Here is a 14654-nt window from a genome sequence, read left to right as displayed (position 1 = left end):
AAGGTAAGACCATAATAACGTTTTTTTATTAAATGTGCTTTTTTGTGTGCTACAGTTTGTATGTGTAAAGTTAAAGTTAAGTTAAAGTACCAATGATTGTCACACACACACTAGGTGTGGTGAAATTTGTCCTCTGCATTTGACCCATCCCCTTGTTCACCCCCTGGGAGGTGAGGGGAGCAGTGGGCAGCAGCGGCGCCGCGCCCGGGAATCATTTTTGGTGATTTAACCCCCAATTCCAACCCTTGATGCTGAGTGCCAAGCAGGGAAGAATGCTGGTATGAGCTTTTAAACATAACCCGTTAACTGCTGCCAATGAAATGGTGAATAAGATACTCTTTAGGGTTCATATGTTTGTAAATCTGACTGTGATAAAGTCAGTGCCTCACCAGCTATCAACCTCACCGCACGTCACTGATATACAGTATATAATTTATACAATATATATAACAAATCCCAATTACCATGTACAATATTACAGTGTATATAACAGCTGCAGCAAAAAAAATTGCAGCAAAAAAAAAAGAGTAGATCCAGCAGAAAATATACACTTGTGATTTAGGGCTATATAAATAAAGATTGATTGATTGATTGATTGATATACATTATTGTGTTATACTGCCACATTACATTATGTTCGTAGCAGGGCTGTACGGTATACTGGTTCTAATAAAGTACCGGGATACTAATGAATTAAAAACAATACTATACTGCCTTTGAAAAATACAGGTACATTTTTTTTTCATCCGTATACTGCGGTGCGGCGGTGACGTACAGAGTCGAGGCGCATGATGTTGAGTGTGTCAACGCGCACACACAGAGCCGAGAGTGCATACAAGAACAGCGTGGCGAGGAAGAATGGCATAAAAGTTGTAAGTCATACTCTGTATATTCAGACTCAAAACAATAAGATTCTGAATCATCATTTGTCCCAAAGTAGTCATTGTCTGCATTAAAAGTAGTGTTGTTGTTGTTGAAGTAAATAACGAACGTTGTGACGTGTCTGTGAAATGAATACGGCGTTGTATGCTTAAAATGAGCAAAATATGTAAATATTAGACTTAGACTTAGACAAACTTTAATGGTCCACAAGGGAAATTGTTCAACACAGTAGCTCTGTTACAATGATGGAAATTGTAAGGATGGATTACATGTTCTTATGAATGTGCTTCTTACTACATTACATATATACTTACATCATGTATATAAAACATTGAAGGAGGTTTTTGGAGTTTTTTTAGAACGCTTTGTGGGCAGAATAGAGAAAATTCCATTGCCTCCATTGTTAGCTGACTCTTGCTAGTGTTTATTTACAAGTTAGAATGTATATTAAAAAAAAAGCAAAAGACATGTCTTTTTGTCTCACATAAGGATTGTGAATGAGTGGCAAAATTCCTAAATAAGTGCAGTTCCCGTTTAACACAGCACAGACATTTCGCCGGTGCCACAAAACTTTCTCATTATGCCCCAATCATGTTTAAGAAAAATTCTAAATTCTGGACTACAACAGAAGAGTGGTTGAGGGTCTTGTAAATAAATAAATGATAAATGGGTTATACTTGTATAGCGCTTTTCTACCTTCAAGGTACTCAAAGCGCTTTAACAGTATTACCACATTCACCCATTCACACACATTCACACACTGATGGCAGGAGCTGCCATGCAAGGCGCTAACCAGCAGCCATCAGGAGCAAGGGGTGAAGTGTCTTGCCTAAGACACAACGGACGTGACTAGGATGGTAGAAGGTGGGGATTGAACCCCAGTAACCAGCAACACTCCGATTGCTGGCACGGCCACTCTACCAACTTCGCCACGCCGTCCTTGTAAGATGACAATGTTGTGCAGGCAGGCAGGTACTTTCTATCTGAACACAGCCTTGTCCTCGTCAAAACACAGCAACCACCAAATGCCCCAAAAAACAAAAAAAACAGCACACTTCCGGCCTTCATAATAAAAGCGCAGCCCGCTAAATCCTGTCTGACAAGCATGTTTGTTTTTTTGCACATTCGTTGTGTTCTGTAATTATTTTGATGGGTTGTATTTCATATAATAACATTTTATTTACATTATGGAAGTATTTAGATAACAATTCAGCTCAACTTGCATTTTTTTGTACCGGTTCTGGCACCCTTTCAGCATCGGCATTGTTTACAGTAGTACCGCTTTTGGTACTAGTATCAGTAAAACTTTAAGCGATACTCATCCCTAGGTAGAAACTTCGATTTGTGTTGGAAATTGTTTCTTCCATTGCATCTTTTGCCTGCAGGAAAGACAGAGACCACCAAGGACATGGGCCGCTGCCTGGGGAAGTACGTGGTGGTTTTCAACTGCTCCGACCAGATGGATTACAGAGGACTCGGGCGCATTTACAAAGGCGAGCCAAAGAACAATTTGATAGTGCTGACTCAACTAGAACACGGGGTCACTTTTGCAGGTCTGGCCCAGTCCGGCGCCTGGGGCTGCTTCGATGAGTTTAACCGCATTGAGCTGCCGGTGCTCTCGGTCGCTGCTCAGCAGATCTACATCGTCCTGCAGTGTAAGAAGAACAAGAAGAAGCAGTTTGTCTTCACTGACGGAGATGTGGTCAGCATGGACCCTGAGTTTGGCATTTTCCTCACCATGGTAACGGACCTAAAACAGTTAGAACGCTCCTATTTTATGAACATCAGAGCTTCCTCAGAACCACAGCTTAACATCGTGAACACTTTTATTCTCTCTTCACCCGTATGCTCCTGGTTCTGCAGAACCCTGGTTACGCCGGTCGCCAGGAGCTGCCAGAGAACCTCAAGATCCAGTTCCGTACGGTAGCCATGATGGTTCCAGACCGAGCCATCATCATGAGGGTCAAACTAGCCAGTGCTGGATTCCGTGACAACCAGGTCCTCAGTCGGAAGTTCTACACCCTCTACAAGCTGTGTGAGGAGCAGCTGTCCAAACAGGTCAGATGACAAAAGGGATTACGTTTCACCTGTCAAGGGTTATTGGTTACTTCAATCGCCATCTTGTCGCCATGACCCTAGGTCCATTATGATTTTGGCCTAAGGAACATTTTGTCAGTCTTGAGGACGCTGGGCTCAGTCAAGAGATCCAACCCATCAGAACCAGAGAAGACTGTGGTCATGAGGGTCCTGAGAGACATGAACTTGTCCAAACTGGTGCGTCACAAAAGCAAGATAGTAGATTCTAGCTGTCACTAGGGCTGGACAATTAATACATTTTAATTTCGATTTCCACTAAATCTTCTCACGATTATGAAAATATCCATCCATCCATCCATTTTCTACCGCTTAGACCTTTCAGGGTCGCGGGGGGTGCTGGAGCCTATCTCAGCTACTATGGGGCGGAAGGCAGTGTACACCCTGGACAAGTCGCCACCTCATTGCAGGGCCAACACAGATAGACAGACAACATTCACACTTACATTCACACACTAGGGCCAATTTAGTGTTGCCAATCAACCTATCCACAGGTGTAAAAATGGACATGTAATGATCGAAAAAAAAAAAAAAGATTAATGGGTCTTGCAACGTGCATACAAATTCCGGAGCTTGTGACAGTGAAACAGATGAAAAGCGAATGAGTGAAAAAAACAGCATGTTTATAGAAGTTTGGGATCTCACCATGATTGCTATTTTTATTTGACACGGCACTCGTATGCCAAATCAATAATCACTAAACTCAATAGAAGAAGGCATATGATTTCCACGTTCACTTAACCGCGGACAGTCACATAATTGGCCAATAAAACGGAATCCCCTGACAAACGCAAAATAATATCAGGGAAATTGACGTAAATGTAAGTGAAATGTGAAGAGACATTTATTTGGGAAAATAATGAGTCCGGTAGAGCTAATTTATTCCCCCGACACTCAAATGCTGGCCCTCCTGAACTCAACAATGTCGAGATGGCCACTTGAAACAGCAACTAAACTACAAATCTAAAACTAGCAGGAACAATCCGTACACCCACAACACATCTCATCTGCTTGTGTTGTTGTGAACAACATCATTCATGGATGTAAGATCAATGTACAAACAGTGGTCGCAACTTGAGAGGCCAAACAGCGGTTGCAACTTGAGAGGCTCGCTCTTTTTTACAGCCTCAAGTCGCTTCTTTACTCTTCACAGCACACTTCCCCCCTTCACAATAATAGCGCGATACGCCACATCCGGTCTGACTGCACTAACAAAATAAAGGTTAAAAAAAAGTACTTTACACAGGCATAATGTACTTAAAGTACTTATTAACACTTTTACGCAATTATTATGCTTTGACCTAAAATACTTGTCAAAATTGTCCAAAGTTTTATGGCACCAATAAATGTGAGGATTTTTTGCATTTAATTAACAAACACTTTATTAAATTGTATTTGACACAAAAAGCACACACTCTATGGTGGTAAAATACGTGTAAAAGGTAAAAATATTTTATTAAAGACAAAATGTAAAATTTAATTGTATTGTTTAAATTTAATTGTATTGTTTTTTTATTGCTATTGTTATTTACATGTATTGTTATTGCTATTTATTATTTTAGTTTATTCGTTACTAATTTACATCCAGGTTTTTTTAATCCGTCTTTAAAGTTGAGTTTGGTGGTACAATAAATACTCATGTTTTCAAATTAATGAATAATCGTGTAATTAATTGTGATTACAATAGCAATCAAAATAATCGGAATTATTATTTTTGCCATAATCGTCCAGCCCTAGCTGTGAGCTCCTTCGTCAATGCCAGTGTGCACACCTTCTGTAACCATATTTGGTTTTGTAGGTGGATGAGGATGAGCCTCTCTTCACAAGTCTGATTAACGATCTCTTCCCTGGTATCGGTACGTCACACCATGAACAAGTTTCTGATTAGACTTACCTGACCCACGTTACACCTGTCTTCCTCACTAGTTCTCGATAAAGCTGGCTATCCCGACCTAGAGTCATCCATCCATAAACAAGCTCAGCTGAACGGTCTGATCCCCCATCCTCCGTGGATCCTCAAGCTAGTTCAGCTTTACGAGACACAACGCGTCCGACACGGTACCTTGTTGAAGTCCGAACATTGCAATGCCGAGCGTTGTTTATCGATGTTCTCGCGCAGGAATGATGGCATTGGGTCCGAGCGGCGCCGGGAAGACCACCTGCATCCACACTTTGATGAATGCCATGTCGGACTGCGGCGCACCACACCGAGAGATGAGGATGAACCCCAAAGCCATCACAGCCTCGCAGATGTTCGGCACGCTGGACGTCACCACCAATGACTGGACGGACGGCATCTTTTCCACTTTGTGGCGCAAAACTCTGAAGGCCAAAAAGGTGAAATGAAGCTCCTAAGTAACTGTGTTGAAGGTATTTACCATCTGCACGTGTGTCAGGGAGAACACGTTTGGATCGTGCTGGATGGACCAGTGGACGCCATCTGGATTGAGAACCTCAACTCTGTTCTTGATGACAACAAAACTCTAACGCTGGCTAACGGAGATCGAATCCCCATGGCGCCTTGCTGCAAGGTGGACTCACAGCGTAGTGCTTGCCACTTCCTGTGCAGACAGGAAGTAAGCGCTCTTGATACAGATAATGAGTCGTCATGTCTTTGGTCCTCAAGATCGTCTTTGAGCCACACAACATTGACAACGCCTCGCCAGCTACTGTGTCCCGCAACGGGATGGTGTTCATGAGCTCGTCGGTGCTGAGCTGGAGGCCCATCTTGCAGGCTTGGTTGCAGAAGGTACCGGAAGAGCAAGCCAACGCCCTCAAAGTCTGCTTCGACATCTGCTACCAGGCGCTGTTGGACTTTGTGTCCACTGCTGTGAGTCCAAAGATGGCAGTGCTGGAGTGCATGTACATCAGGCAGACCATCGACCTTCTTCAGGTGAGACGCAATAGCACGACGCGACAATGAAACCCAATGTAGCATGTTTTTTTTTTCATGTGGTGTTCAGGGTCTGCTCCCCACCGCAGAAGAAAAACAGAGTTGCCATGGCAATGTGGGTCGACTGTTTGTGTTTGCCGTCATGTGGTCTCTGGGAGCGCTGCTGGAGCTGGACGACAGGGCCAAGATGGAAGACTTCCTGAAGGTTTGGGCGGTTACATTTAAGGAGCGGTCGATGGCCTCAGTCAGCCATCTTACAAAACAAACTGAACCTACTAGATGAAGAACCACAGCTGGGGTCTGGACCTTCCGCACACTCAGGACGAGCAGACCATCTTTGAGTTCACTGTGGTTGAGCAGGGACAGTGGGAGCACTGGTCCAACAAGGTCTGCGCATGGATACACTTCTAAAAGTAACACTAAGCAAGTAACAGCATTTTCCCAATCATCCAGGTCCCAGAGTACATCTACCCCAAAGACCACATTCCAAACTACTCTTCCATTCTGGTTCCGAATGTGGACAATGTGAGGACAGACTTCCTGATGCAAACAATCATGAAGCAGCAGAAGGCAGTCCTGCTGATCGGAGAGCAAGGCACAGCCAAGACAGTCATGATTAAAGTGAGTGTACTGTAGCTTTAGCACTCAGTGTTTAGCGCCCCCCACCCACTCTCCGCTGTTACTATAAATAGTATCATTTGTCTATAAAATTGTTATAAGTACACCTCTGCATAACATTGTATCCTTATTAACATTAAAGAAAACAAAACATTTTAAATAAAAGATCAACTTACAACAAAGAATAACTTTATTAACATTGTTTTTCAGGTTCAGGTTTAGTTTATTCAGGCATTTAAACATTTGAGGGACAAGCGGTAGAAAACGGATAGATGGACAAATAAAGAGAGGACATTAGTAGTCTGAAATGGAATAGGCAGAAGCTAAAGCTCATTACACCTATCCCAGTGTATTTACAACTGCCAATGTCTTATGACGCAATGAAAAAGCACCATCATATTCATTTTGCATTCTTAGTATCCCTTCTCATGATATTTTTTATAATTGATTTATTTAAAAATAATTTTAAACGTCAACTTATTTCATACATTAATCCCAACAAACGGCACACGATGCTGCTTTGCACTCGTTCTCACGTATGCTTTTTTACATTGTTTTTAGTCTGTATCAGAAAATATATACTGTAAGTGCATCAATTTGTCTGGAATTTAAAAAAAATCCTTATTTAAACTACTTTTTGACCATTTGATACTGAAAAATAAAATGTTATAAACTCAATAAATAATAGTAAATTCAAATTGATCAGCAACATTAACACAGATGCTCAGTATATAAAACACTTTAAACTGCAAAACAAAACAAAAAATCCTTATTTAAACTACTTTTTCACCATTTGATACTGAAAAATAGAATTTTATAAACTCAATAAATAATAGTAAATTCAAATTGATCAGCAACATTAACACAGATTCTCAATATATAAAACAATTTAACCTGCAAAACAAAACAAAAATCCTTATTTAAACTACTTTTTCACCATTTGATACTGAAAAATTGAATTTTATAAACTCAATAAATTAATAGTAAATTCAAATTGATCAGCAACATTAACACAGATGCTCAATATATAAAACACTTTAACCTGCAAAATAAAATCATATAAAACAATTTGGGCTGTTTTTTTTGATCAAAATAAGGAAGTCAAGATTAATGGCTACAACGAGCATGTTTTGTAGTGCACAGCTTTTCGAAGCAGGGTTTGAAGCATGACACTGCATGATACCGATACAGCATGTTCCCCGTGGTCAAACGCGTCCCCCCTGGCATCGCACCGTGCCCCCCAGGGGGTCAGCCCTACTATTTGAGAAGGACTAACTGCAGGAACTTCTGTCTGACTTCCCCTGCAGGGATACACCAACAAGCTCGACCAAGAGATCCACCTCACCAAAACACTGAACTTCTCGTCGGCCACGTCTCCCAACATGTTCCAGAGGACCATCGAGAGCTACATCGATAAGCGAATGGGCGCCATTTACGGTCCACCTGCCGGGCGCCTGATGACCGTCTTCATTGACGACATCAACATGCCCATCATCAACGAGTGGGGCGACCAGGTCTGCTCTGATTGTTTCAGAGCAAAATAATAATCTATCATCAGTTCCTTCTGTATTTGAAGCCTTGTCCTTGCCCCCTGTCCTACCCAGATAACTAATGAGATTGTGCGTCAGCTGATGGAGCAGGGAGGTTTCTATAGTTTGGATCGCCCAGGAGAGTTCCTTACTGTGGTTGATGTTCAGGTAAACCCAGGCAGGTACTTTTACAAACTTTTTAGGACTGTAATCTCATCTTCGGTCCCAGCTGGTGGCGGCCATGATCCACCCCGGAGGCGGCCGTAACGACATTCCGCAGCGCCTGAAGCGTCACTTCTCCATCTTCAACTGCACGCTGCCCTCCAACTCGTCCATCGACAGGGTGTTCGGCACCATGGCTCAGGGCTACTTCTGCCCGGAAAGGGGATTCCCAGCCCCTGTGTGCGACCTTGCCGCTGCCCTTGTGCCCACCAGCAGGCGGGTGTGGCAGGCAGTGAAGGCCAAGGTCAGGACTTGTCTGGTCTCCACTTAATACTTTTATTCTTGGAAGACGCTAATATGGTGATGTTTGTGCAGATGTTGCCATCTCCTGCCAAGTTCCACTACATCTTCAACCTGAGGGACTTGAGCAGAATCTGGCAGGTAAACCAACTAGCAACCAACCGATATAGTTTTTTTCAGGGCCGATACCAAATATTAGTAATCAAGGAGGCCGATAACCAATATTTGGAGCCTATATTAATTTGCAGTAAAAGTTAGCTAAACATGAATAGTAAATGTCAGTTAGACAAAGCTTTAAGTAGTTTTTAAAAATGTTTTATGTGTCACTGATGTTCAGGGGATTGTACAAACTCTGTCTGTCTAGTGCTGCGTGTCAGAGGAGCATCAACATTTGCATTTCACAATATGGGAAATCTTCTTAGAAAAGTGGTAAAAATACAGGTTTTCTCTACATCAAAACTTGCCATGTACTCAATTTTACACAATTTCATAGCAGTTTATGGAATAATGCATTATAAGGTTTCTTCGTGAGGAACGCTGACATATTGCAGACATTTAAAGAAAAACAATTCCGTGTTCCTTCCTGTATCTTATAATTGAGACATTTTTCAAGCTGGCTGACATCACTTCTTCCTGGGTGTTACAGAAAGTAAGAGAATGTGTGAGCTACTGCCTGATCTTCCTTACTTATTTAATAAATCCCCCATTTGTTAGGATTATACAAAATTTTGATTTTTTTTTGCAGATAAATCTTTTCTGACGTCCTGATGTAAATCTATCTCTGTCGCGCTGTTAGTTGATTGAATCACGGAACATGAAACCCGCCATGCTCCAAGTGTCACAGAGGGAGGCTTGTTAAGGGACTCGATCGCTGCAGTGGCGAAAACACACAAATAGAACCGGGGAGATGCCAGGAAGGAAGGACAAAAACTGGACATGCGGGGAAAATTGGACGTTTTGTAAGCAGAGGAGACGTACGACAGACGACCAGCTCTGCAAGGAGAGAAAGGGACGCGGTAAACGTAGCTGTGCAGCCGGGAAAAGAACTTAAATAAATTCCTTGTCAAATATCAAAACATATTTGGGGAAAATTAATGACAATGACAGTATTATTTTTGTCTTAAATTATAATTTTTTTTTAAATTGGGCTCCAGCAAAAAGTAAACTTTTCTTATGCTGGGCAAAAGGGCTTGAACAGTGGTTATTACTATCTACTTCAGTAATTATTTTTTTAAATACTGCTTTCATATATGTATTGTATCTGCTGATTTAGTTATGTTGTAGTCTAAGTACTGTAGTGTAAGTAAAAAAAAAATCAAAAATACCGGTATACCTCAAAATGCCAAATATCGATGTGGATAATCCGTTGATCTCTAATTCCAACGCTGGGCCACTCAGAGAGAAACCAGCTGAGGGCAGCATGAAGAGTTCTCGTGTGTCATTGTTTTTCAGGGCATTCTTGCCATCACGTCAGATGTTTGTCAGAGCGTTGAGATCCTGGCAGCCCTGTTTCATCACGAATGTAACCGAGTGCTCGCCGACCGCTTCACCGACTGCAGCGACACACAGACCTTCAGCGACCTCCTGGTGAAGGTGGGTATGCCCGCATTTGATATTCCGGTCATGATTTTTGATTTTTTTTATTGCGTCTATGTCCACACTTCATCAGATTACAGTCGAGGATCATGGGAAAGATTTAACTGAGCACGTTCATTGGGACAGCAGCTTTGTGGACTTCTTGCGAGATGCTCCAGAAGCAACGGGAGACGAGCCGGAGGATTCCGTCCTGGAACCTCCAAAGGTGTGCTGACCTTAGGTCAAGACGCTGCGATTTCTCTTGATTGTCGACCAAAATGTGGCTGTCATTGACAGGTGTATGAGCCAACCCCGTCGCTGGATGCACTGGCAGAGCGCCTGTGCGTCTTTCAGCAGCAGTACAATGAGGCCATGAGGGGCGGAGCTATGGACCTGGTCTTCTTCAAGGTTACCCTGTTGTCATAGCTATGTTGTTGGCGGCCATGTTGATGTGCTGTCTCTCCCTTAGGACGCAATGACCCACCTGATGCGCATCTCACGCATCCTGCGGACGCCGCAGGGGAACGCCCTTTTGGTAGGTGTCGGCGGTTCAGGCAAGCAAAGCCTCACAAGACTGGCATCGTTCATCGCCGGCTACCAAACCTTCCAGATCACGCTGACGAGGTAACATCAAGTGACGATCTCGTGTTACTGAAACTTGTTGAGAGAATTGCTACTACAGTGGAACCTTCATTTACGTACTTAATTAGTTTTCAACGTGGTTCGTAAATCAAAACATTTGTATAGTGAAGCAAATTTCTCCATAAGAAACAATGTAAATATGTATAATGGGTTCCAGCCTCGACAAAAGTACATATTTTCATAAAGGTTTGTACACTTTGAACTAGAGATGTCCGATAATGGATTTTTTGCCGATATCTAATATTCCGATATTGTCCAACTCTTAATTACCGATTCCGATGTCAACCGATACCGATATATACAGTCATGGAATTAACACATTATTATGCCTAATTTTGTTGTGATGCCCCGCTGGATGCATTAAACAATGTAACAAGGTTTTCCAAAATAAATCAACTCAAGTTATGGGAAAAAATGCCAACATGGCACTGCCATATTTATTATTGAAGTCACAAAGTGCATTATTGTTTTAACATGTCTTAAAACAGCAGCTTGGAATTTGGGACATGCTCTTCCTGAGAGCATGAGAAGGTTGTGGTGGGCGGAGTTGGGGGGTTGAGGTGGGGGGTTAGGGGCTAGCGGGGCTTATATATTGTAGCGTCCCGGAAGAGTTAGTGCTGCAAGGGGTTCTGGGTATTTGTTCTGTTGTGTTTATGTTGTGTTACAGTGCGGATGTTCTCCCGAAATGTGTTTGTCATTGTTGTTTGGTGTGGGTTCACAGTGTGGCGCATATTTGTAACAGTGTTAAAGTTGTTTTTACGGCCACCCTCAGTGTGACCTGTATGGCTGTTGACCAAGTATGCATGCAAAGGCAGTGCCTTTAAGGTTTATTGGCGCTCTGTACCTCTCCCTACGTCCGTGTACACAGCGGTGTTTAAAAAAAGTCATAAATTTTACTTTTTGAAACCGATACCGATAATTTCCGATATTACATTTTAAAGCATTTATCGGCCGATAATATCGGCAGTCCGATATTATCAGACATCCCTTCTTTGAACACAATGTAAAGTGCTATACAGTACTGTACATCAAACAAACATAACTAGGAGGTGATGAATCAACTTTCTCTTTATGAACAAGCCAACAACAACAGTCTGAACTGTGCTGTATGCGCTGCTTTATCATCATGCGCAAACATACAAAAGTCCCTCTGGTGCCCTCACAAACGATCAGAAATCACAAACATCCTTAACTTTAACAACCAATTTGCCACAATAATTACATTTTCAAAAGTAAAATCCACTTACAGTAAATTAACAAGCAGAAAGAGGAAGAGAAGGGAGGGGGAGGTGGGGAGGCGCCATGTGTATTTGGATCTTGAAAGAGGCGCCGCTGAACCAGAGGGAGTCCTCTCCGCTGTGAAATAAGTCCGCTTGGTATCTTTTTCCAAAAAAAAGTCAGTTCTCATCACAAATAAAAACTTGCTGTGGTGCGAAGGCGACTTCCTCAATCTCTTCAATACAAGCAAGCACAAAATGGCTGCCAGCGGGACACAAAGTGAATGAATGAAGCGTTCCTACAGAGACATGGTCCGCACACAGAGGCATACTCGGCGTGATCTAAAGCTTCGTAAACCGAAAAGTTCGCAAATATAAGGCTTCGTAAATCGAGGTTCCACTGTACGTCCTGTGTGTGTGCGGCATGCAGGTCATACGGCAGCACCAACCTGTTGGAGGATCTGAAGGTCCTCTACCGGCTCGCTGGCCAGCAGGGAAAGGGAGTCACTTTTCTCTTCACCGACAATGACATTAAAGATGAAGCCTTCCTGGGTACAGAACCTGGAAACACAGTTAGTCCACTTTTTGACAGCGACGTCATTATGAGACGCTTCCTGTCCTCCTCAGAGTACATGAACAACGTCCTGGCCAGTGGCGAAGTCTCTAACCTGTTTGCACGGGATGAGCTGGATGACATCACCCAGGGCCTCATTCCCGTCATGAAGCGACAGCAGCTGCGCCGACCTCCGACCCCGGAGAACCTCTACGAATTCTTCCTGTCTCGCGTGCGTAGCAACCTTCACGTCGTCCTCTGCTTCTCGCCGGTGGGGGAAAAGTTTCGGACTAGAGCTCTGAAGGTGAGTCATTGTGTGGAATATATCACTAATGTGGTTGCACGCTGCTGAGCTTTGACCTGCTCAGTTCCCAGGCCTGATATCAGGCTGCACCGTGGACTGGTTCCAGCGCTGGCCTCGGGACGCCCTGGTGGCTGTATCGCATCACTTCCTGTCTCAGTACCAGGACCTCCACTGCTCTGAAGAAGTGAAGCACAGTGTGGTGGTTACCATGGGAACGTTTCAGGTACTCAAAAGTCAATTTTAAGTAGACAGCATCGGATCACATGATTTGTCTCTTCAGGACACTGTGGCGGAGAAATGCGTCGAATACTTTGAGCGTTACCGCCGCCAGACGTTTGTGACGCCCAAATCCTACTTGTCCTTCATCAGCGGCTACAAGTTGGTCTACACTGAGAAGATGGATCATGTCGGCACGCTGGCCGAGCGCATGAAGACGGGTAGACTGCCAACCTAGGTTTCTACCTCTACGTGCGCGTGGTTTATAGCAAAATGAGCGTTTTTTTGTTGTTGTTGTTGCAGGTCTGAGCAAGCTGATGGAGGCGGAGCAGTCGGTGTCTCAGCTCTCTGCACAGCTGCAAGTGAAGGAGCAGGAGCTTGCTGTCGCCTCCCAGAAGGCAGATGAGGTCCTGCAGGAGGTCACTGTCAAAGCTCAGGCTGCTGAGAAGGTTTGACTTTGCAAAATCATCCTCAATCTCATATTGGATTTAATTGTCAGAGGAAGCTCCTGTGTTACAGGTCAAGCAGCAGGTACAGAAGGTAAAGGACAAGGCTCAGCTTATCGTCGATGAGATTGAAGCGGATAAAAGTGCGGCCGAGTCCAAACTGGAAGCGGCCAAACCGGCGATGGAGGCAGCTGAGGCAGCGCTGCAGGTGTGACCCTCGAGACTTGTACACACATTTGCATGCCTAAGCTTCTACTTCTCTTGTTGTGTCCACAGACCATCAAACCGGCCGACATTGCCACAGTGAGGAAACTTCAAAAGCCGCCTCATCTCATCATGAGGATCATGGACGCTGTGCTACTGCTCTTCCATAGGAAGGTGGCTGGCATTCACACTTTGACCTCCAAGCTGCACTCAAACTGAAGGCTTGATTTTTATGTCTTGACGTCTCTCGAGTTCAGGTGGACACGGTCATGGCTGACTCTGAACGTCCTTGCCCTCGTCCTTCCTGGACCGAGGCCATGAAGCTGATGCAAAACTCTTCCTTCCTCAGCATGCTGCTCAACTTCAGCAAGGTCCCACACACCATCACAGCTGGAGTTTCTTTGAATACTACATTAATAATAACTTAAAGTACCAGTAGAGTGGAAAAACGAGTATATGTTATATTGTTGATTGTGTTTCATTTTATCCATTAAACCATATCCAATTGTATTCACAATCCGCAAAGTTGTGAAAATACCGTCTAAATATCACAAAATGCCACTAATTCAGTCAGACATTTTGAATATTCAGTTCCGAATATCTTCGGCAATTTCCGTAGATTCTACGTCATTTTAGTAACGCTTCTGCACTCTGACCATATTATCAGATCAGTCAAACTGGAAATATGCAAAAATTGGAAAGAGATGTGCTGTTTATCATTCACAATACTTATGTAAGACAAGAACACATATACTTGGCTTTGATATGCATTCCAAATCATAAATAAACAGCTAACAATTGAGTCAACAGTTTGAAGGTCCTCTATTGCGCCCATTACACCCCCCAAAAAACATTCAGAAACTGCCAACAATATTTCATTTTCATGTCCTGACCTGAAAATTAACAAAATATGAGTGATATTGCTCCAACGCAAATGGTCTATTTTAGCGGCGCATTGATAGCAGTGAGCTAATGTTACGCGGATATTTTTGACACACTTTAAGCCGGCGGCTGCTCCT

The 14654-nt window shown here is 43.3% G+C and overlaps 1 protein-coding gene across 1 annotated transcript in view; it reads left to right on the top strand.

The window, feature by feature from the left end:
* dnah5l (dynein, axonemal, heavy chain 5 like) overlaps nt 1-14654 on the top strand; it is a 53609-nt gene that overhangs the window by 27835 nt on the left and 11120 nt on the right. Inside the window, exons 46-73 of the mRNA XM_061966003.1 lie at nt 2268-2375; nt 2436-2623; nt 2746-2940; nt 3022-3156; nt 4775-4832; nt 4903-5034; nt 5096-5313; nt 5373-5507; nt 5603-5869; nt 5940-6074; nt 6149-6256; nt 6323-6490; nt 7795-8001; nt 8092-8184; nt 8246-8482; nt 8554-8619; nt 9931-10071; nt 10148-10279; nt 10351-10461; nt 10523-10677; nt 12343-12464; nt 12540-12769; nt 12834-12992; nt 13050-13206; nt 13289-13434; nt 13505-13639; nt 13708-13809; nt 13893-14006. Coding sequence (XP_061821987.1) covers nt 2268-2375; nt 2436-2623; nt 2746-2940; nt 3022-3156; nt 4775-4832; nt 4903-5034; nt 5096-5313; nt 5373-5507; nt 5603-5869; nt 5940-6074; nt 6149-6256; nt 6323-6490; nt 7795-8001; nt 8092-8184; nt 8246-8482; nt 8554-8619; nt 9931-10071; nt 10148-10279; nt 10351-10461; nt 10523-10677; nt 12343-12464; nt 12540-12769; nt 12834-12992; nt 13050-13206; nt 13289-13434; nt 13505-13639; nt 13708-13809; nt 13893-14006 — 4154 coding nt within the window. The remainder of the gene's footprint in view (nt 1-2267; nt 2376-2435; nt 2624-2745; nt 2941-3021; nt 3157-4774; nt 4833-4902; nt 5035-5095; nt 5314-5372; nt 5508-5602; nt 5870-5939; nt 6075-6148; nt 6257-6322; nt 6491-7794; nt 8002-8091; nt 8185-8245; nt 8483-8553; nt 8620-9930; nt 10072-10147; nt 10280-10350; nt 10462-10522; nt 10678-12342; nt 12465-12539; nt 12770-12833; nt 12993-13049; nt 13207-13288; nt 13435-13504; nt 13640-13707; nt 13810-13892; nt 14007-14654) is intronic.

This window comes from Nerophis lumbriciformis, linkage group LG07 (assembly GCF_033978685.3).
Source record: "Nerophis lumbriciformis linkage group LG07, RoL_Nlum_v2.1, whole genome shotgun sequence".
Taxonomy (NCBI): Eukaryota; Metazoa; Chordata; class Actinopteri; order Syngnathiformes; family Syngnathidae; genus Nerophis; species Nerophis lumbriciformis.
This window is presented reverse-complemented; position numbering and strand designations above follow the sequence as displayed.